Consider the following 24264-nt stretch of genomic DNA (forward strand, 5'->3'; position numbering starts at 1 on the left):
TTGTGGGGATGTAAAGATTTAATTATCTTTATAGTATTATGTTTATTAAGGTACTAACTTACTGTGTGCTTATTTAATTAAATTTGGTCCTAACTTCCTTTAACCTATTTTTATTGAATCTATTGGGGTGACATTGTTTAATAAAATTATATAGGCTTCAGGTGTACATCTCTATAATACATTGTCTGTATATAGTATTATGTGTTGTTCACCCCAAGTTGCCTTCTATCACCATTTATCCTCCCTTAACCCTCTTCTACCACTCCCCACCCTTTTCCCCCTCTTTCCCACTGGCAATTACTCTACTGTTGTCTGTGACATTTTGTTTGTTTTTGCTTAATCTCTTTACTTTTTTTACCCAGCCCTCCACCCAACCTTTCTCTGATAGCTTTCATTCTCTTCTCTGTATCTGAGTCTGCATCTATTTTGTTAGTTTATTTTGTTCATTAGATTCCGCAAATGAGTGAAATCATATGTGGAATCTTTCCACATGGAGCTTGTCTTTCTCTGACTGGCTTATTTCACTTAGCACAATACTCTCCAGGTCCATCCATACGGTCACAAAAGGTAAGAGTTCCTTCTTTTTCTTTTTTTTTGCAGCTGAGTAATATTCTCTTGTATAAGCGTACCACAGCTTTTTCTTATCCACTCATCTATTGATGGGCACTTGTGCTGCTTCCAAATCTTGGCAATTGTAAATAATTGACATAGGGGTGCATATACTCTTTTCAATTAGTGTTTTTGATTTTTTTGGATATATTGCCAGAAGTGGAATCACTGGATCACAAGGCAGATAGATTTTTTAATTTTTTAAAATATATATTTTATTGATTATGCCATTACAGTTGTCTCATTTCCCCCCCACTTCATTTCCCTCCACCCTGCACACCCCCTCCCCCACCATTCCCCTTTAGTTTATGTCCATGTGTCACAAGTTCTTTAGATTCTATATTTCCCATACTATTCTAGCCCTCCCCCTGTCTGTTTTCTTCTACCTACCGTCTATGCTACTTATTCTTTGTACCTTCCTCCCCCCTTCTTCTCCTCCCACTCTCCTGTTGCTAACCCTCCATGTGATCTCCATTTCTATGGTTCCACTCCTGATCTAGCTGTCCTTTTAGTTTGCTTTTGTTTTAGGTGTGGTTGTTAGTAACTGTGAGTTTGCTGTCCTTTCACTGTTCATCTTTTTTATTTTCTTAGATAAGTCCCTTCAACATTTCATATAATAAGGGCTTGGTGATGATGAACTCCTTTAACTTGACCTTATCTGAGAAGCACTTTATCTGTCCTTCCATTCTAAATGAAAGGTTTGCTGGATAGAGCAATCTTGGATGTAGGTCCTTGTCTTTCATGACTTGGAATACTTCTTTCCAGCCCCTTCTTGCCTGTAAGGTCTCTTTGGAGAAATCAGCTGACAGTCTGATGGGGACTCCTTTGTAGGTGACTGTCCCCTTATTTCTTGTTCTAGGATTCTCTCCTTCATTTTAATCTTGGCTAATGTAATTGTGATGTGCCTTGGTGTGTTCCTTCTTGGGTCCAACTTCTTTGGACTCTCTGAGCTTCCTGGACTTTCTGGAAGTCTATTTCCTTTGCCAGAATGGGGAAGTTCTCCTTTATTATTTGTTCAAATAAGTTTTGCACTCGTGGCTGTTCCTTTTCCCCTTCTGATACCCCTATAATTCGGATGTTGGAGCGTTTAAAGATGTCCTGGAGGTTCCTAAGTCTCTCATTTTTTTGAATTCTTGTTTCTTCATTCTTTTCTGTTTGGTTGTTTCTTTCTTCCTTCTGGTTCATTGATTTGAGTCCCAGTTTCCTTCCCATCACTATTGGTTCCCTGTGCATTCCCTTTCATTTCACTTAGTTTAGCCTTCATTTGTTCATCTAATTTATGACCAAAATCAACCAGTTCTGTGAGCATCCTGATCACCAGTGTTTTGAACTATGCATCTGACAGGCTGGCTATCTCTGGGTCACTTAGAAGTATTGGCTCTGGGGCTTTGAGCTGTTTTCCTGCTTGAGCCATAGTGTTTTGGTCTGTTCGTGCCTGTTACATATGAGGTGCAGAGCCTTAGGTATTCACCAGGATGGGGCGACCCAGTTGCTGGGTTGTGGTGCTGTATGAGGGGGGAGGTCAGAGAGGAGCAATGGTGTTTGTTCTGCTCTCTCTGGGATTTTGGTCCCCTGTGCTGCTTCCTGCAAGCAAATTGGGCCCTTCTGGTGCTGGTTCCCAGGTGTGTGGGCTTGTGCACCCTCCAGGACCCTGTGAGTCTCTCCGGTGAACTCTGTGTGAGCCCAGAAATTTCTCCTGGCACCTCGACCTCAAAAGTTTTTCCAGTTGGTGCTTCCAGGCTTTAATTTCTGTCGCTGGGGCCCTGGTTTGCACGGTCTGTCTCACTGCTTGCTTCTCTGCCTGATTTATCGGTCTGACTGAATGGTTCGTTGTTGTTGGACTTCCATACAGTTCAATTTTCTGTGTTTTGGTTGAGTTTTTGTTACTAAAACTTTGTTGTCTTTAAACTTGGTTATGCGAAGAGTCACAGTGTTGTTTCCACTTATGCCTCCATCTTGGCCGGAAGTCCATTTTTTAATTTTTCAGATAACTCAATACTGCTTTCCACCATCGCTGCACCAGTCTGCATTCCTACCAATAGTGTACAAGAGTTCCCTTTTCTCCACATCCTCTGCAACACTTGTTTGTTGTTGATTTCTTTTCTTTCTTTTTTTTTTAAGATTTTATTTATTTATTTTTAGAGAGAGGGGAAGGGAGGGAGAGAGGGGGAGAAGCATCAGTGTGTGGTTGCCTCTCACCTGACCCCCTACTGGGGACCTGGCCTGCAACCCAGGCATATGCCCTGAGTGGGAATTGAACTGGTGACCCTTTGGTTCACAGCCTGTGCTCAGTCCACTGAGTTACACCAGCCAGAGCTGTTGATTTCTTGATGATAGTCATTTTTACAGGTGTGAGTTGATATCTGATTGTGGTTTTGATTTGCATTTCTCTGATAATTAATGATATCGAGCATCTTTTCATATGTTTGTTAGCCATCCATATGTTCTCTTGGAGAAGTTTTTATTCAGGTCCTTTGCCCATTTTTTAATTGGGTTTTTTTTTTGGTGTTGAATTTTATTTTTTTAAAGATTTTGTTTATTTTTAGAGAGCGGGAGAAAGAGAAGGAGAGAAAAACATCAGTGTGTGGTTGCCTCTCACACATTCCCAACGAGTGACCTAGCCCACAACCTAGGCATGTGCCCCAACTGGGAATCGAACCAGTGACCCTTTAGTTTGCAGGCCAGCAGTCAATCCACTGAGCCACACCAGCCAGGGCTGGTGTTGAATTTTACACATTCTTAATGAATTTTGGGTATTATCCCCTTATCAGGTATATCATTGGTGAGTATGTTCTTCCATTCAGTGGGTTGTCTTTTCATTTTGTTGATGGTTTCTTTTGCTGTGAAAATTAACCCATTTACTTTTAGGATCTGTTTTGTAAACTTTGATCCTTCTGGACTTTTCCTAGTTTTTCTATGTTCTTTTAGTTATAGGAATTTATTTTGATTTAAAAAATTAAATGAATGAACAGAATTAGTATTTGTTGTTAATATTTGACAAGTTACTGAACAGGAAATTCCTTTTGACTTTTGTGATGTTTTCATTATGTCCAGAGATGTAATATAATAAATTCTGTTGTTTTTATTTTATTTAATAAGATGTGTGAAGCCCATCTTTTTCTCCACCCTGCCTAATTTTTAGCCTTTCTACCTTCATACCTTCCCATCCCTCACTTTATGCTGTACCAGAATTCACCAAGTTCACCTTGATCTTCATTGCCTTAGAGATTTTTATTTAATATGCCTTCTCCTTGGCACCTACCTCTGTTCCCTTTTCCTCCATCTGGAAGCTCCTATTCATCACTATGTTAATGGTAGTAGTAAATAAGGGAGAATGAAAAAGCTGGAGTAGTCACAGAGTATACAATACACAGGTGTTTTTTACTATAGGATATATCTTTCAGTTGCAAATCAGACATGAGTTTTTAGTAAAAAAAATTTTTTTTTAAAGACATTATTTATAAATGTTTTGGTAATTTTTCTGATTTTAAAAGTTAAACATGCTGCTTGAAATGGTTTTGACTTTATTAATGAAGTCCAGAATGAATCCCTTTTATAATTGAATTTGATTGACTGTTATGGTTAGTTCTAGGTATATATACTTAGTTTATTTCCTTTATTACACTTTTATCTAGCAAGATGAGGGGCATTTACTGCATCTACTAGCAAGATTTTCTTTCATTCTCTTTCCTCAGGACTCGTACTCATATGTAAGGTCCACGGCTCCTGCTGTAGCTTATGATAGTAAGCAGTACTACCAACAACCAACAGCAACTGCTGCTGCTGTAGCTGCTGCTGCCCAGCCTCAGCCTTCTGTTGCTGAAACCTACTATCAGACAGGTAGGTGGGCTTTATTAACGTACATAGTTTCATGGCAAATTATTGAAATATCCAGAGTGTTTTTAAATGAAGGTATGCTTTTTTTTTTTTTTTTTTTGAGTCCATGTATACTCATTGTATTATCTCAAAAGTTCCAGGACATGGATTCTAGCCATGTCCTTCTATTCCTCTGGTAGAATGCCTTTTGAGCCTCAAAGAGAAGGCCATGGAAGCAATGCATAATTATGCTTTTCTCTCCTGGAAATGTATTTCCTTTCTGGTCTTCAGCTTACAATTTACTTCTTACTGAAATAAGCAGTTCAAAAGCAGTTGTGGTGATAACCTTGGCCACTTTCTCATCTTTGCCAGAAATGTCCAAGACTGCTGACTGCCTTTGTGACCAGTAGAGACCCTTTGTGGTCTGTATTTTTAAATCACCTGTCTCTGATCTGTAATAACAAGTTGGTTCTATAACCAGCCACCAATATTACAGTTAGCTCAAATGCATTAAGTGTTTTATTTGCAAAGAATCCTATATATTTGTAGCCTTTAGAAGATGTTTTTCTGTAGAGGTTTGACAACTTTTAAAACAAAGGTCTCTGGGATTTGAAAAGTAGTCAACTATTTTATTTTAATTATTTTTGAAGGAACATGAGAGTATGAGTAGAGCCTTGGGTTAGGAAACTAGAACTGGCTTCTAGTACTGGCTTAACCATTAATGTGGGCAAGTGATTTTTTACCTCTTTTCATCTCTGTTCTCTTATTTGTAAATGATTTAGTTGACTCAGGTCTCTTTAGGATACTTCTGGTTCTGAGATTTTATGTGTTCCTTAAAAGTGGTTTAAAAATATTTTGAATTAGCATAACCTTGATTTTTCTTACAGCCTCATCTCAAATGATTTGTGTGTACAGCAATCTGTAGTGGACTTCCTGGTTTCTTACGAAGGTTAGATTGTGCTTGAAAGTACTGAGTTATCTAAGAGTCAAAAGAATTTGATTTAATTTCTGACATTGAGTATGTAACTTCAGTTTTCTTTTTTAAAACATCTACAAAAAGCTTAAAAACTCTAAGTGCTATTTATTTCAGGTACCTTTATGTAAATGAGCATAAAATGAGTTTGGCCCCCTGGTATTTGGGCCTTTCTAAGAAATTACATTTGTATAATTTAGTGACCATTAATTAGTGATTAAATTAGTCAGTGATTGATAATAAGGCTGATAAGATTCTTAAAGTGTACATTTGTTTTGAATATGGTCAAAGGGAACAAAGTTTAGCAGAGACTTAATGGCAGCCATTTATGAAGAGCTGCACTTAAATTATTAATAGCATTTGAAGAACTGTCAGCACCTTGTGAGTTGGAATTATGAATAAATCAGTAAAATGTGATGATGATATATGAATAAGTTCCTTATAATTTAACATTGAAATTTTTACTGTAAATTGAAATATGTATTTTGAGGCTTTCTTCTGTTCCCAGTACTAAGCATGACTCTCAAGTAGCCTTGACTGTCCTAAATAAATACACACACACACACCCCCTTCCAAAAACTTTCTATATTTATACCTGTTTTAAGTAGTACTAGTATCTCAGTTAGTTGTAAAGTTTTACAAAATACAATTTTGGAAATAATAGGATGGGAGAGTATTTTATATAGGTATCATATTTTAACTGATAATAAGAATTTTATCCCCCTTTGCCAAGAAGAAACTGTTGGCATCTAATTTACAGTTAATGTTTAACCTACTTTTTTTCTAGTTTTCCAGGATGTTGGCACAGTAACTACAGGTGTATCTTGGAGATATTGTGGGTTTTGTTCCAGATCACTGCAGTAAAGCAAGTACTGTAAGTGGTTTACCCTTCTAATTTTCTGATGTCTCTCTCTCTCAATTTAGCTCCCAAAGCAGGTTATAGCCAAGGTGCAACTCAGTATACACAAGCCCAGCAAACTCGACAAGTGACAGCCATAAAACCAGCGACACCGAGTCCAGCTACCACTACTTTCTCCATTTATCCTGTATCTTCCACCGTACAGCCAGTAGCGGCTGCAGCTACTGTGGTGCCATCCTACACCCAGAGTGCTACTTACAGTACCACGGCAGTTACTTACTCTGGTAAGACTGATAAACAGTGTTTAAATAAATAAAGCTGTATAGTCTTTTATACAGTCTTTTATAGTCTTTTCAAGCTGTATAGTTTTTGTGTGTTTTTTTTTGTTTGTTGTGTTTTTTAAGCCAGGAAATTTTAGCAGAACATGAAATGCTCTTTGGGTGTTTGAAAACGAGTCATGAGTCTTGGGCCTAGTATTGCAATTAGAAAAAATAATAGTGTTCTACTAGTACTCTATTTCCTTTCTGACTTCTTCAAATGAATTTGAAACCTCAAAGTTAACAAGGGACTACCACTGACAAATTATATTATTTATTTAAACCCTCGAGGAGCTATTTTTTCATGTTATCAGGAATAAGTAATCATGACAATATTGGTTAAGCACTTGTAAACATAAGATAATGGTTATATAATACATATCTCAGAAGGATAGTCAGTTTCCTTAAATTATCATGCATTTTTTTCTTCGAGAGGTGTAATCACTAAAACCTTAGTATGAGGTACCTGAAGCATTTTAGTTATTAAAAATCATGTTACTTTTTTTATGGACACTTAGTCTTATACTACTCGTACAGCTTATTTTGCATTTTTAAAATTTCTTAATACCCTATTTTGTTCCATGAAGGATTTGAGGTGACATGGGTAATTTCAGTTCTTTCCTCTTGATACTTTGTTGTAACTTAACTGTTAGAAGCCTACTTATTGAATTAAATGTTTCTTAATTTCTCAAGAAATTTCTCTTACCCTATGCCAAATGCTATGATGGATGCTAGGGATATGGTGATGAATTAGGTAGGCTTGGAGTATTTGGAAATGAGAGTTTGCTGTGGCTGGGATGCAGGATATATAGAATACCAGGAGACAAGGCAAAAAATGTCAGTGTGAAAAAAGCCTTGTAGGCTCTGCTGTGGTGTCTGTCTTTATCTGGAGGGTAGCCAGGGTGCTAAGAGGAGATGGTACAAAAGGGAGCGATGAGAACAGCTTGTAAGTTAACTGCAGCGGTCATGTGTAGGTGAATTGAAGTGAGGAGATGTTATTATTTCCAGATCTGCCACTCAGGATTGCTCAGATAAAACTTTTCTGCCTCTTTTTATCTGATTAACCAGTTAAATTGTAATGGAGTTATTTCAGTGAAATGTGAGTGGGTAGATTTTTTGATGTCCATATTAGTTTCAGAAAACAGTATGATAGTATGCTTTCCTCTATGTTAGATGAATACTACATTATTATTTTAACTAGAAATGATAAATTAAAAAGAAAAAAAATTAAATCACCGGACACCTACCCCTAGACACTAACTGCCATTAACATTTTACTGTATTACCTTTTTATGTCTTTCTGTACTTCTCAATTAAGAGATTTTCCATTGAATACTCTCAATTAAGAGTATTCCATGGAAATACTCATATGTAAACATCGTAGTTTCTTTATAAAAAAGAATTTATCTTATATGTACTGTTGTGTAAACTACTTCTCATTATGAATGTTCTTTCATGTTACTAAATATGAAGATGTATCATTCCTTATGTTATTCTCCAAATTTTTATTTTAGAAAATTTTCCTTCAGAAATGTTGAAAAAAAAATAGTACTGATGCCCATATACCATTTACCTGGATTAACCAATTACTAATATTTTGTCATGTTGGTTTCATCTTTCTTCTCAAAACAAATTTTCAAGTGGTTCAGCAGTATAAAAAGTTGCAGATGATATGGTGCTTTGTCCAGAATTCTTCAGCATATATTTCCTAAGAATAGGGGCTTTCTTTTACATAGTCACAATGCAAATATCATAAAAAGGAATTGAACATGGATTTTTTTATCCGATAATTCTTCTGTTTTCTACAAATGTCTCTAATGGCTCTAGGCTTTCTGTGTGTTTGTGCCTTGTTTTCAGTTCAGGATTCAGTCAAGGATCATGGATTGTATTTAGTTGTCATGTCTTATTTGAGGGTTGGTTGGTTTGTTTGTCTGCTTTTAATGTAGACTAATCCCCTATTTCCATCTTCTCTCATGACCTTGACATTTTTTTAGGAATTAGGCCAGTTGTAGAATACTGCACAATCTGGATTTCTCTGATTTTTTTAATGCTGAGATTCTGGCAGCTTTTTAGTCAGTAATGCTAAACAAATTTTCCATTTTATCATATGAGGGGCACATACTAAATAATGTCAGTTTATTTTTTATTGACGATACCAAGTATAATCACTGGTTAAAGTGATGACTATCAGATCTCTACCTTGTAAAAGTAATGTTTTTCCTTTTGTAATTTAATCAAGTAATCTGTGGGCCTGTTACCCATCTACCTTTCATTCTTATGGTGGTAGATCCTTTGGAAAATCTCTTAATTCTTATGGTGGTAGATCCTTTGGAAAATCTCTTAATTGAGGTCTTGCAGTGGTGGTTACAAAATTAGGCATTTTTCTCTTAAAGAGTTCTCTCCCCCCTTTTTTAGTATTCATTCTTTTTAATTTAATAACCCATTACTCTTGGGGAGAGGGGTTGAAGGACACATTGTCCCAAATTTGGCCAATGGAATCCTTTTTACACTAGCTCCTGACTTTTTTGGCTTTGGCATCATTAGTCTTTGAGGCACTTCGTTACTTTCTACCACAGTAAGGCGTTACAGATAAACTTCCAAGATTTTCCTGCCTTAGACTCACAACCATTTTATGAAGAGGCCACATTTTCTTATGTGATGGTAGTATAAAGAAGATCTGTTTAGAAATATATAACTTTAATGGCTGCATAATATTTTATTGTATAGATGGATTATATTTTAAAGTTTCTCTTTTGGGACATTTAATTTCATATTATGGAAAAACTAAAAACAACACTGAGTAAAATAATTCTTGTATGTAAAGATTTCTGTGCTTACCAATTGTTTCCCTAAGATAAATTCCTATGTTTGAAACTGCTAGGTCAAAAGGTATGCAGTTTTTAAAGAATTAAGGGATGCACAAAGCATGCATTTGCCATCCAGAGAGGTAATTTTTAGGGCATCTGAGTATATCAGCTATAATTTAGGTCAGCTATTCTTTTTATCTCATTAAAATGAGTTCTAGAATGTTGGTACATACTAAATGGTGACTTGTAGCATGATAGATTTATTATTGAAATGGTATGTCTTTGTTTCTGATACTATACATTTAAAAATTATATCTAAATGAAACTGTTTTAGCATTCAAAATTAAGCTTTTACTTAAATTGGAGACACACAGCCTTACATTTGTTTTTTTATAATGTTTTTTTTTATAAGAAATGTGCATGTGCCCTGGCTGGCATAGCTCAGTGGATTGAGTGTGGGCCTGCTGACCAAAGGATCACAATTCGATTCCCAGTCAGGGCACATGCCTAGGTTGCAGGCCAGTTCCCAGCAGGGGACACCCAAGAAGCAACCATACATTGATATTTCTCTTCCTCTTTCCTTCCCTTCCCCTCTAAAGATAAATAAATAAAATCTTTTTTTAAAAAAATCAACTCCCTGTGGCCAAGACCAGCTATGTACAGGGAAATTGCTCCAAAAGTATTCTACACAACCTGATGCTTTGTTAAAATTGCTTGTGCTAGAAAGGAAATAGCAATTGAATCAATTAAAAAAAAAAAGAAATGTGCATTTGTTTGCTAGTAGTCATAGAAGAATTACAGATGTTCTTTAATAGCACTCTAGGATCTCTAGCCCACTTTTCAGTTCATTCTTGATAGTTCAAAAACTAAGTAATAAGCTATAATTAAGCTTGCCTTTTACTAGTTTTAGGCCGCATGTGTGCAAATGAAGGATTATTATTTGACAGTACAAGTTTACCTGGTTGATTGTGGTTTAAGTAATTCAGCGTTTAAAGGAACTCACAATCTCTTAGCCTCAGTTTTCTCACCTATAAAAAGTAAAGATAGCAATACTGGCCTTGGAGATCTAAGACTCATTAAAATTCTTGGTCCTCCAGCATGGGAGAATGCCGTTGGCTTTATTCTGCTTTTTATTTTCTTGATACATAATTCATAAAGTGATATTAAAATGGCATATTTTTATTTAATCCTTACCCAGGGACAGTCTTACTGATTTTAGAGAGAGAGGGAGGGAGGGAGATAAACATCAGTGTGAGAGAAAACATTGATCAGCTGCCTCCTGCACATGCCTTGACAGTGGACCGAACCTACAACCCAAGCATGTGCCCTGACTGGGAAGCAAACCCCCACCTGTCAGTTTATGGGACTGTGTTCTAACCAATGTAGCCACACTGGCCAGGGCTTAGTGTGACATTTTTATAGTTTCCATACACAACAACTAGTCATTTGGAAAGTGTCTGTTTTAAAGATTTCATATGTAAATCATGGTCCTAACTGGTAATGATGTAAAAACAGCTTTGTTATTGTTAATTGGACAATTTTATGTTGGCTTTTTAAGAGCAAAATTTAAACTGTACATTGTTTTGTCTATAAATTTGAAAGCATTTGCCTGTGAGCTTAATAATATTTTTATCACACTTCAGTAATAGAGGACATTGTAGGCCTGACCAGTAAACAGTTTATTGATCTATGGAGTTTTTCTTTTAACTGGTTGTCTCATCTGATCATATGCTTATTATTGGTATGTTTACCTACTTTCTATTCTAATTTTTAGTTTTTAAAATCGTACATATAAAGACAGAATCTTTATAAGAATGTATATAATTTAATAACCTAATATAAAAGTTTGGGAAGGCTTTTCATGGTAGTTGCCCAACTACTCTCTCTCCTGGGTATGTCCAGTTTTGGACTCCTGTGATTGTGATTTGCCGTGCATCTTAACTCTCACCTTTCCAATTTATGTTTTCTTTCCTGTGTGTGTAGATATCATTGGAGTCAGTGGGTCATACGTCTTTACTTTTCATTACAGCAGTCTGCATTAGAGAAACCAAAAAGTCCAGGTTTCTTTTAAGTAGTTCTTTTGCACGCTTCTGGCAGCTAGGAATCAATCTCTCTCTCGAACTTTACATGGCTCTTTTCTAGTAAGAAATCTTACTGGAAAATATGATAAATAGGGAGTCCATTAAATTTGCCAGAGATCTTAGTTTAGAAAGGGGTAAGTTTTCCAGTTTTCGGGTAAACTTATAAATAAAATTAGTGACTTTGTCAAAGTTAAAACTTTCATAAGTCTGTAAATCACTGAATGTAAAAAACATGTACATATTATGTCAATAACTAGCTTAATGTACTTATTCATTAAAGACTTTGAACAATACAAATGGGTAGAATTCATACATTTAACCAGAAAATATAATATGGTGCTTTTTCATCTTTTAGAATATGAAATCCAGTGGTTCTTAATTACAAAAGTACCTGCTGATATCTGCAGATAAAAGTATCTGCTGTTATGTATACTCACCTGAACCCCAACTCCATATTACAGACTTCTGCTAAGTTTTGTTCACTGTGCCTCTCCTAACCAACTTCCATCAGCACCTTGCTTTTATCAGTCAGATGCACAACATGTCAATTGCTGGGATTCAGAATCTTGCTATCATTTGTGTTTTTTCCTCTTCATTCGTAGCTTTCATTTTAACCACCAAGCATATTGAAATCTTATTTTCATGCGATTCTTTTTTCCTATTTATTATCTTACTTCAACCCTTCCTCAAATCCAACACTTCCTCAATTGTATTTAGAGGAATTCTGCTTGGGGAAATAGTAAGGGTTCTGTAACCACAAAATTTACCAAATACTCTTAACACATTCGTCCAGCTGAACCACGAGCTTTTCTCGAAGACAAGGACCAAATATTATAGCTTATACTTTCTTTATACCTCCATAACACCTAATGTGTGTTGAGTAAATGCTTGATTGGCTTATGTAAAAGGAAGATAAATGTTCTCTAGGTTTGTCAGATATACATTATTTGTAAATATGTACATGTAAACCTACCTTTACTAGCAAAATTGAATTAAATTCATAACATTTAACTTGACCTTTTATAATTATGTAACATAATCTTTGTTTGATTTTTGTTTGTAAGGTACGTCTTATTCAGGTTATGAAGCAGCAGTGTATTCAGCTGCATCCTCCTACTACCAACAGCAGCAGCAGCAACAGAAGCAAGCAGCAGCAGCAGCTGCTGCTGCTGCTGCAACAGCTGCCTGGACAGGGACCACTTTTACTAAAAAAGCACCATTCCAAAATAAGCAACTGAAACCAAAACAGCCTCCCAAACCACCCCAGATTCACTATTGTGATGTTTGTAAGATCAGCTGTGCTGGACCACAGGTACTTATGTTGTATGTTTTACCACTAGTCTTCAATGATAATTTTTAATAGTTAAATATGGTTGGTATTTTACTTTTGTGCCTACAAAGAAGGTTTGTGTTTTCTGTTGGCTTTTAGCTAATTCATATGTAGTTCACTCACTAAATGGCCATTTTAAAAAAGGTATTTGTATTGAGACATTCTATTTAAAAAACTGTAAAAATTATTATAAATGTAAATGAAAAATGGGCAAATTGCCCCCCCCCTTTTTTTCCCCAAAAGGGATACTTTGCTTTAAGTAAAACTTAAATTTAGCTGAAAAGTTTCATATTCAGATTAATTGGGATTTAGGGGAAAGAATGAATTTTTATTTCTTTTTTAGCATTTATAACTTGCTCTTTTTAAAGCCTTTATACAGAGTTCTTCAACTTAAGACAGTTGGTTAGTTGATTTCCCTAGCTCTTCAAGGTCCATTTTAATTATATGTATAGAATTTTACAGCTGAAAAAGGATGACCATAGAGATCATTGTTTACATGCTTGCATTAAAGATGAAAGGATTTTGTCAAATGTATTGTTTTGTGGAGTATGTAAATAGAAAAAATTTCTTTCTAGAATTTTAAAAATTCTTAAACTATTTTAAGAATCTAGAATTTTCAGGATTGTATTTCTGATCAGACTGACTTTTATATATGCTTTATATAATATTACTTATTTCTGTATGATTTTCTTTATGAGGGAATAGGAATTCAGGGAACAAAAAAAGGTGTAAGGAAGTGTCTTTTTCAAAAAGATCAACTAATGAAGCTTGCAGAACCTTTATTCCTCCCTCTCCTATCCCCCCCCCCCGCTACACCTTAAAATATGTGATTTAGGCATGAGTCAGTTTATAAAATCTAATGAGTTCAACTCCCTTCCCAACTTTGTTTGTTAATATTATACTTGCCTTAAGAGTGTCTAGTTTTTTAAAAATTTGATAAGCAATTTGGCAAGTAATAGGCATATTATTTGATTGAGACCAGATGTTGATTCTCTCGTAGTTTCTTCCATTTATATATGTCTCCCATCGCTGCCCCATCTGTGTATGTTTTTTTCAATTTACTAGATTAGTTCTCTTTAATACTGAATTTTGGGCATATTTTCAGTTACCAGCATCCACTGAATTACTGTCAATAAAAATTGGAATATTTTAATATGTGGCTAGTTAACTAAAACATTTTTTCTCCCTGTTGTGCGTGATAGGAAATCATCTCGTTGTTATTGTATAACTGAGGGAGGGGGAAAGATGAGGAATATTTATAATGACTGGGATTAAACATGAAAGGGAACAAGGATATTGGTCTTAGTATGAGGAGTGTATCCAACTCTGTAATGGCTCTTTAGAGAGGATAATGCTGTGAGTGGCAAATGTAAACCTGAGAGATTTATCTAATATGTGGCACCCTTATAGAAGGACAGCACATGGCTGTAGGTGACAAGTTAAAAGCAGCATTTAGAATGAGTATATATAAGGCTGACCATTCACTTGCGATATCTGAATGGTTATACAAGGACAAGCCAAGGGTACTTCTGCAAGTCAGATGCAGTGCTTTCATGGATTAATGAGCCTTAGAGAAAAATATCATTGATATTGTGAGTTAGAGTCTAGGTGCGAACATAAAGAGGAAAGTAGTTGACTCAGATATAAGGGGCCATGGTTTCAGTCCTGTCTCTGCCACTAACTGTAGCCGTGAGCAAGTCAGAGACTTCAACTTCTCTTGTTTCTTCACTTCTATGATAGGGACTTGTCCTAAATAATTGAGGCTTTACCTGCTTCTTGGAGTTACTTCAGGCTGCTGCAGATGAGAAATGTCAAATGGCTGGGTCTTAGAGACCCTCTTTTGTTCAAAAACAGGAATTTTCCTTACTCGTGCATAATATTATTTATAGAAAGGATTCTCTTATTTAAAAATTAGAAAATCAGCTCTGAAATTCTATGAAGAATACATAATTTATGCTAATTATGTCAATCTTAACAATTTAAAAAATAAAATATGAAAGAGTAACTATTTGGCCCCACTCAAGAATAAACAAACCAACCAGCAGTCCATATTTACTTCCTTTCATTTTAATAAACCTACCTTCTTAATTGAAGATAATTTGTAATAATTTCACTGTATTGTTGGCTAGTACTACACTAATATTTTTCTTGCAATTAATACAGTTTTTGTTGTAATTTTTAAAAATACATAATCTTTATTATATTTTTCATTACGAGTTAGTCCCCTTATACTCCCCTCCCCCAGCAGTCACCATGCTGTTGTGTTTTAAATAGGCTTTTGTTTATGGTGGCGAGAATTTTATGTGAGAGTGCATTCTGAGTTATAAAAATCAATTTTGTAAATAAACATTTGTTTATTAAGGGTCTTGTTACCATACATTAACTTTTTTTCTTCTCATGATGTAGGTACATTCCCTCCCATCTTAATCCTATAATTAATTTCTTTGTGGAATGATCACACTCTGGTATTCTCTATTCAGCATTATACATAAACAATAAAAGATACAAATTTTGAAACTGAAAGCAGTTACCTTATATTAATTTTATAGACATGTGTGAAAGTCCTTTGTAATTCAAAGTGTTAAACAAATGTATTCTTGGTAAACAAGGTACAGACAATCACAGATGTGCTAAAGTGTATAGAGAGTACCATAAGATTTTGTTAAATTGCTTTTAAAGTTGTTTAAGCCATATTTTTAAATGAATATTAGAGATTCGAGAATTGAATAATTTAAATGATTTGCTATTTAGAAAATTAATGAAACAAAATTTATCCTTTTGTTTGAAACAGACTTACAAAGAACATTTAGAAGGACAGAAACATAAAAAGAAGGAAGCTGCCTTGAAAGCCTCACAAAATACCAGCAGCAGCAACAACTCTACTCGTGGGACTCAAAATCAGCTACGTTGTGAGCTCTGCGATGTGTCTTGTACAGGAGCAGATGCATATGCTGCCCACATTCGTGGTGCTAAGCATCAGAAAGTAGGTGTTGTTCCCGTCCCTCTCCCCACACCCGTATGTCTTACTTTGTTTTTGGTTTTTTTTTTACTTTTTCAGTGGAGAGCGGGGAATAAAGTAAAAGTGGCTCCAAAACTTTGAGTGTGTTATAAACCTTCCCCCTGCCCCCTTTTTTAAATAAATATTTTGTTTATTTTTAAAGAGAGGAGGAGGGAGGGAGAAAGAAAAAGAGGAAGAGAAACATTGATCAGTTGCCTTTTGCATGCCCTGACCTGGGGGTCTGGCCCACACCCCAGGCATGTGCCCTGAATGTATATTCGGTTTGCAGGTTGGCACTCATTCCACTGAGCCACACCAGCCAGGGCTTATAAGACTTTTTAATATGCTAATAAATATAAAAGTGACATCAAATAGTCATTGCTTAAAGAGGGAAGGGCTAGAGACCTTTCTTTAAATTGAACTAGATTATTTATTCTACAAGTTGAAAAACTATGTGTTTATTTTCCTTTTGTCATGCTTAAGTCTTGGTTGGTATGCATGTAGCCGAGTCATTTCATCTTTCTCTGCCTTAATTTCCTCACTAGTGGTAGATGAAATATGTATCCATATCTGCTTCACAGAAATTATTTTCAAAAGTGTTGTTTGTGTATGAAGATATTAACAAAAAATATAGTTTATATTTTAATTTTATAATGTCTTTTAGACAGACTTAAATATCTAGACTCTGAGTTTCCTAACAAATGTGCTTTTATTTTGTAGGTGGTTAAATTACACACAAAACTTGGTAAACCCATTCCTTCAACAGAACCAAATGTCGTTAGCCAAGCTACTTCTTCAACAGCTGTGTCTGTTTCGAAGCCGACTGCCTCTCCTTCAAGCATTGCAGCAAACAATTGTACTGTGAATACTTCATCAATTGCAACTTCCTCAATGAAAGGTCTTACAGCTACAGGAAACTCGTCTCTTAATAGCACATCCAACACTAAAGTATCAGCAGTGCCTACAAATATGGCTGCCAAGAAGACATCGACACCCAAAATAAACTTTGTTGGCAAGTACTAAAGATTCTTTACTATGTTCTTCCTAACTCTGTCAAAGTAACATTTCTCTTTCAGTTCAGGACTTACCTTCTGCTTATGTGCTTGTTCCTACTCCTCCCTTCTTTGGGACCTTGTTAAATCACATACCTCTTATTTTTTTCTTAACTTTTTAGTCTCTAAAGGTTTCTTCCCATTTCCTTTCAGCCATGCTAGTATACCTTTGTCTTCTATAGTCTTAAATTTTAAAAAGATGCTTTCTCATTTGTTAGCCTCTCAAGCTACTAATTTAATTTCTCTACTTCTCTACTTCCTATCCAGTCCTCAGTCTGTTCCAGTGTTTCCATTCTACCCTTTTCTGAAACTGCTTGCAGGAGTCACAAGAGACCCAATTGCAAAATTCAGTGGCCAATTTTTAGTTTCATTCAATTGACCTTTCTAACATTTGACACAGTTAACTGCTAAACCTTAAACCTTAAGATACGTCTTTATCTCTCTATTACCTGTCTGCTCACCTCTTTCTCAGGTATCTTTATTGGTTTTCTTGCCTTCATATTCATTAAATGGTGATGTTCCTAAGATTCCGATTCTGTTCTCATCTTAGTCTACTCACCCAGCATTCATGAGTGGTCTCATCCATTCCATTGTGTGCAGTGACTTTAAAATCTTTTGGGCAAACTCAAAACCCCTATCTGAGGCTAGAGCTATGTTTTAGCTCTTCCCTGGTCATCATATGTACAGCTTTATAGGTGCCTACCACTGTCTCATTCTAACCCACTGTCTTATCACAAAAGGACCATGCAATAATCTCATAAAATTGCTGGTTTTCCTTGGTAAACTTCACTGACATTATTTATTTATTGTCTCATAGTTTTACCTAGGTCTTTTGTTTCTATCGCTACAGTATTTCTACCCACCAAGAAAATGTCTTCACTGCCACTGCCTTGTTTCTAGGCCTTCCAAGTCTGTTCCTCAGAGCTTTGTCTCCTCCTACTGCATCCAGTCTCTAACACTTGTCAAAGTAATTTTATGAAAATACATGCCAAATTATGTTAAACTCCTGATTAGAAGTTTCCAGTGTCATTCCCCTTGCATATAGGGAGCAACTGCATTCTTTAATTATGTCATCTAAGGCCCTTCAGGTCTGGCTCCTGCCTCATATGTTGTCATCTTATCTACCATGAGTCTTCATTAAATTTACTGTAGTCTTTTTAACTCCATATTGTTGTGCTGTTTTGTACATGCTGTTTTTTCTGTTCAGACATTCTCTTCTTTCTTCCTGGCCAGTTCATACTCACTACTCTTCTTGCAAAGCCCAGCTCAAGTGTCATACCCTTGGTGAAGTCTTTTCTAACTGATGGGGTTAAAGGATAGTGACTTCTTTGCTTTACATTACCACAATACTATATTCATACTTATTACAGCTGTTATCACATATTATATTATGATACTTGTATCTTCCCTTCATTGTTGGAACCTCAAAGGCGACTGCACTGTCACTGTCTTAATATATTACCAGAACGCAGGACAGTGCCCAATTCCCTTGGCAAAGAACTAGGGATGCAAACATGAATAAGGCTTAGACCCTTCCTTTTCAAAGGGTTCTTGCTGTTCACTCAAAAAAAAAAAAGATGTATTTAATTTTTTAGACAAGGGAAGGTAGGGAGAAAGAGAGAAAAACATCAATGTCCAGTTGCCTCTCATAACCCCCCCACCCCTTCCCGGGGACCTGGCCCACAACCCAGGCATATTCCATGACTGGGAATCAAACCAGCGACCCTTTGATTTGCAGACTGGCTCTCAATCCACTGAGCCACACTAACCAGCATTTGCTGTTCACTCTTTAGGTACTTGATGTTATGAAAACTGTGGTGGGGACGGAGAGGATAGTTGGGTGTTGGGTGGAGGAGAAGGGAAAATCTAGACATGTGTTTCATCAATAGGATAAAAAAGCCAAATGGTATATGTGGTTCTTTGAATGTTTGGTCAGTTGTATGTCAAGCAGGTATTTGAGTGTTGGTAGAAAAGATAATTTTATCTGAAGTTTTTGTTGTATTAGGTTATGTATATATATATATATATATACACACACACAAAAAGTAAAAGTTACTGTATACTTTTATGTTTTTTCTAGGTGGTAATAAACTTCAATCAACAGGAAATAAAACAGAAGACTTAAAAGGACCTGAATGTGTTAAAAGTACTCCTGTCACTTCCGTACAGATTCCAGAAGTAAAGCCAGACACAGTGTCAGAACCAGTCACGCCTGCATCTCTTGCTGCTTTGCAGAGTGATGTGCAGCCAGTGGGCCATGATTATGTGGAGGAGGTATTGATTTGAGAATACCATTGGTGTAAGATTAGATAAAGGGAAAAAGTGTATCACTTTGTTGCAGGCATGCTTTAAATGTAAAATTAAATTATATTCAATTATATTTTAGATTTAGGTTATGAAGGAATATCAAAAGGATCTTTTTAAGGGTTTTTAAAAAGCATGCTGTTGACCTGGTTGGGTAGGTCAGTTGGTTGGATGGTTGGGTAGGTCAGTTGGTTAGAGCAAGGTCCCATGGACCAAAAGGTTGAGGGTTTAATTCCTAGTCAGAGCAGATACCTATCTAGGTGGTGGGTCCAATCCCCGGTTGGGGCATGTACGGGAGGCAACCAAGCGATGTCTCTGTCTCCCCTCTATTGCAGTGCCCCCCCCCACCTTCCTCTTTCTCTGAAATCAATAAATACATCCTGGGGTAAGGATTTTTTAAAAAGTATACCCAAAGAGCTCGCCTAAGTGATATCACAATATTTTTATTACCTCTTTCTCTGCTAACACCATTCTTATATCCTTTAGCTGTCCTGGACATGAACATTTTAAAAATTGTGAGCAACAAAAATTTTGACAGAGTCAGTATTTTTTTTCTGAACAATCACTTAGTTTCATGTGTAAAATTAGGGTTGTTAATTAAAAAGATCCTGTTTGATTTTTCAAGTTGATTAGAAAACTTACTGTTTTATTGAAAAATAAATTCAGTAAATGGAGGAGTGAAGGAATATCAGTCTTGATATAAGTATTTACTGTTGGTAGAAAGACTAACATAGAATGATGTAGCATTATTTATCTGTTACTGTAGAACATATATAAGTTCTCTGAACTTCAGTGTCCACATTTATAAAATTTGGCTATTCCCCAATTAAGCTATGAAGATTAAATAAACTACCTAGCATATAGTAGATTTCCTGTCAAGTTATGTTGGGTTTACAAGGTGGAAAATTGAGTTATGTAGTTTATAAGTAGTATACTTACAGTTTTAATTTAAAAGAGTCAGATTTGATTATCTAAAAAAATGCATACTGCTAGAACATCATATTTTTCAATGATAATAGTTAACTATGTAATTCTAAACTTCAGATAATTTCAATTAAAGCCAGTCTTTAAATCTTGCACTAATAACAATTTGAACGTAGCATCCATCATAAACTTCTTAATAATAGTCTACTTTACTTCTTAACTAGGTGTGCAATTAGGAAAAAATTGACACTGATTTTTTTCATGAAGTTACATGTATAAAATATTGAACTTTGTAGAAATTTGTATATCAAAACAATGTCTTTAATCATGTTTATCTTCATCTCCAACAATAGTACCTGATATTCAGTAACTAATAGAGAATGAATTTAAGGTATTTCATTGCATTACATGTAGAAAAAAGTATTGAAGTTAGTTATAAAAGCTAACATATCTTCTATGCTAGTGCTTCACTCAAAAGATTCTAACATTTAGTGTTTTTTTTTTATAGATTATCCTTTAAAAAATATATAGACATTACCTCTTTTATTCCCCTCACTTTAAACTAATTATTCACAACATTTTTTTATCAGATAATCTGGGAGGCCATATAAATGAAATCTTCAGCTGTAATGTTCTTGTTATAATTCTTGGTTTTTTTATTCCCCACATCAAGGTACGAAATGATGAAGGAAAAGTAATTCGATTCCATTGTAAATTATGTGAGTGCAGCTTTAATGATCCCAATGCTAAGGAAATGCACTTAAAAGGGCGAAGACACAGACTTCAGTATAAAGTGAGTAAAAATTTCAGTTATTTTTTCTTTTTTTTCAATGTCTTAGATTATTCTGGATGTAAAACAAAACATCTAAGTACATAACTCTCTGAGTCAATGAACTCCCACTCTAAGATTAGCATATTATGTCTCAGATTCAGATGTTTGGCTGTTACTGATTAGTTTCTTATACCTAGGTAAGATTATAACCATATTCTATCATTTTCAGTGACTGGCTAAATTGTAACATTGCTTGGATCAAGTGATCATGTAAGGGTACTTTCACATAATAAAGTGTATTGAAAGAAGAGTCAGGTCTCCATTCGCCTACTTTATTTTGGTAGAATTCCCACTAAAATGAATTTTGAGATGAGGAATTCTTCATTGAAAATACTTCAAGTGATAATTAAATTTAAATATTGTGTGTAAAATTTTTACTTAGGCTAGACTAATCTAATGCATTAGATCCATGGTTTTTCATAAATACAGAGGTGGTGAAAATGAGAATAGTCTGTTCTAAAGGGCAGCACTTTTCTGTGTAAAGAAACTTTTTAACCCCACACTCAGGTATTAAGAATCATCTATTCTTAAGAGAAAAAAAAAAAGAATCATCTATTCACAAAAAAATAAAGGAAAATTAAATGGCCGTTAGTTCTCTAAGGATCTCTTCTATTGATCACCACTGTTATTGGGCAGTTACAAAGTTTGTGGGTGAGAATTTTATTAACGTATTCTAAATCTTCTGATTCAAATTATATACTGATTTTACTCTTACATAATAGGAAATTTGTGACTAAAAGCCTCTGTGATGAAAGAATATGTGGGATTGTATGTATTTAAAAATGTGTTGATTGTTGGGGGAGGTGTGCTGGTTTTTGAAATGTCTTGTCTATATTAACAGAAAAAAGTCAATCCAGATTTGCAAGTAGAAGTAAAGCCCAGTATTCGAGCAAGAAAGATTCAGGAAGAGAAAATGAGGAAGCAAATGCAGAAAGAAGAGTATTGGCGAAGACGAGAAGAAGAAGAACGCTGGAGAATGGAAATGAGGTAGTATCTTTAACTTTTTGTAGCATGATAAGTAGTTTCAGCCTTTCTTTAAAAAAAAAAAAACTTGGCTATTCTAAGTATGTGACTTGCATTCAAAGCAATCCAGATTTATTTAATGTACATTTAAATTTTGCTTTTCAGGAAGACCCTAAGTCTAGAAAAGAAATGTATTAAGTTAATGGCTATTCTAATATTTAACCAAGGCCTTGGTATTAGGAATTGTGTGGTTGAGTGGTATCTTAGATGTATTAAATATATGAAGAAATAGTTTAATATTATAAATAAATGCCTGAGTTTAAAACAAGCAAAATAGAACATTTGGTTACATGCTAAAAATACTACATTTAAGATTTGGTGGAGTCTAGACAACTTAGTGTGTTTTTTAAAAAAGAAAGTTTATTAAAAAACTTTAGTGTGTGTGTATGTGTGTGTGTGGAAAGACTATGAGAAATGTCTGGTTTTATTAATTTAATTGCCATATCTTTAATGGTATAATTCACATACATTTACAGTTATGCAGCCATCACCACAATCAATTTTATTTTATTTTTTGTTAAGATTTAGTTCTTTATTTTTAGAGAGAGGAAGGGAGGGAGTAAGAGAAGAGGAGAAACATCATTGTATAGTTGCCTCTCGAGTTCCCCCTCCTGGGGACCCAGCCCTCAACACAGGCATGTGCCCTGACTGGGAATCAAACTGGCAACCCCCTGGTCCTCAGGCTGGTGCTCAATCCACTGGAGCCACACCAGCCAGGGCCACAATCAGTTTTAGAGCATCTTCATTACCTCCTCAAAACACCAGTTTGCAACCCATTTGCAACCACTGCCAGTTTTTCCCCCAACCCCTCCCTATACCCCTAGGCAACTGCTAATATACTACTATGTAGATTTGCCTGTTCTGGAGATTTCACATAGATGGAATCATACAATATGTGGTCTTTTTTGTTTAGCTGTTTTCACTTAGCATAATGTTTTCAAGGTTCATACATGTTATTGTTTATGTCAGTGCTTTATTCCTTTTTATGGCTCTACCACATTTTGTTCTTCAATTATTGGACATTTGTGTCGTTTTCACTTTTGGGCTATCATGAGTACTGCTCCTACGAGTATTTGTGTGTCAGTTTTGAAATACAGTCTCAAAAATATGAACAGAAGTGTAATGTATGCATATTCTGTAGCCCTTCTTTCATGACAGCATAGTATTTTCTTATATAGAGGTAAAATATTCTTTATAACAAGTTCCATATTATTAGATATTTAGATTGTTTCTGTATTTCCCTATTATAATTACATTGATCATCCTTAAGGCTATATTATTGCATAAATCATGATTAGTTGCTAATAATAAGTATCAAAAATGGAAATGTTTGATTCAAAGATACCCATACTTCAGCCTGTACCTAGATTGTATAACTTGGTGGTCTTTAAACTTTTTGGTCTCAGGACCTTTTATACTTATGTGGATTATAGCCATCAAGAGTTACTATATGAGAAATTAAATCTGAGAAGTTTAAATATTATGAATTTAATTTTAAAATGAAATTTTAACTACATTTGTTCCAGTTAGTTAAATATAACATTCAACAATTATATCATAATATTAGATTAAATATATTTCATAAATACAATATAGTGAACATTAACTATAGAATAACTATTTCTTGCCCAGAATCATCTAAATGACATTGTTTTACAGTTTTGCAAGTCTCTTTAATGTCTGGCTTAAAAGAAAACAACATAATTCTCATATGTGCTTCTATGTTCAATATGACATACTTCCATATTTTGCCTCTGGATAACTCCATTGTGTACTCGTAAGAGAATAAGAATGGAAAAGGCAAATAGTGTATGAATGTTATTATGAAAGTAATTTTGATGTCATTGATCTCCTGCAAGTGTCTCAGGGACCATCTGGGGTTTCTGGATCACACTTTGAAAATTGCTGCCAATGAGAGAGTGAAGTGTGGAAGCCATTTTTCTTTCCATTTCAATTGTTTATATTTGGGAAATTGGATTTTTATTTCATGCTTGACCACTTATCTTTCTGCTGTGGTAAATTGCCTGTTTATTTTTTTTTACTTACCTGTTGTTGATTCATATAGACACTTCTTATGCTCTAGATATTAAGCCATTATTATTATTTTTTAAGAATTTATTTATCTTTAGAGGGGAAGGGAAGGAGAGAGGGAGAGAAATATCAATGTATGGTTGCCTCTCATGCGTCCCCTGCTGGGACCTGACCTGCAACCCAGGCATGTGCCCTGACTGGGATTAAGCCATTATTAATGTGTTATTTTAAATAGTTTTTGCTCTTTATATATTGATTTTTAAAATATATTTAAATCCACTGTTCCCATCCTGTATGAAGTTTCTGCC

The 24264-nt window shown here is 35.1% G+C and overlaps 1 protein-coding gene across 2 annotated transcripts in view; it reads left to right on the top strand.

The window, feature by feature from the left end:
- The window catches only part of ZFR (zinc finger RNA binding protein), an 85087-nt gene that overhangs the window by 26468 nt on the left and 34355 nt on the right, over positions 1-24264 (top strand). For both annotated transcript variants that reach the window (XM_037128957.2, XM_037128958.2), the window contains exons 4-11: positions 4305-4449; positions 6323-6541; positions 12527-12774; positions 15584-15775; positions 16511-16802; positions 18923-19116; positions 20744-20863; positions 21744-21889. In XM_037128957.2, the coding sequence (XP_036984852.1) occupies positions 4305-4449; positions 6323-6541; positions 12527-12774; positions 15584-15775; positions 16511-16802; positions 18923-19116; positions 20744-20863; positions 21744-21889 (1556 nt within the window). The remainder of the gene's footprint in view (positions 1-4304; positions 4450-6322; positions 6542-12526; positions 12775-15583; positions 15776-16510; positions 16803-18922; positions 19117-20743; positions 20864-21743; positions 21890-24264) is intronic.

This window comes from Artibeus jamaicensis, unplaced genomic scaffold (assembly GCF_021234435.1).
Source record: "Artibeus jamaicensis isolate MK-2021 breed Jamaican fruit bat unplaced genomic scaffold, CSHL_Jam_final scaffold_369, whole genome shotgun sequence".
NCBI classification, from domain to species: Eukaryota; Metazoa; Chordata; class Mammalia; order Chiroptera; family Phyllostomidae; genus Artibeus; species Artibeus jamaicensis.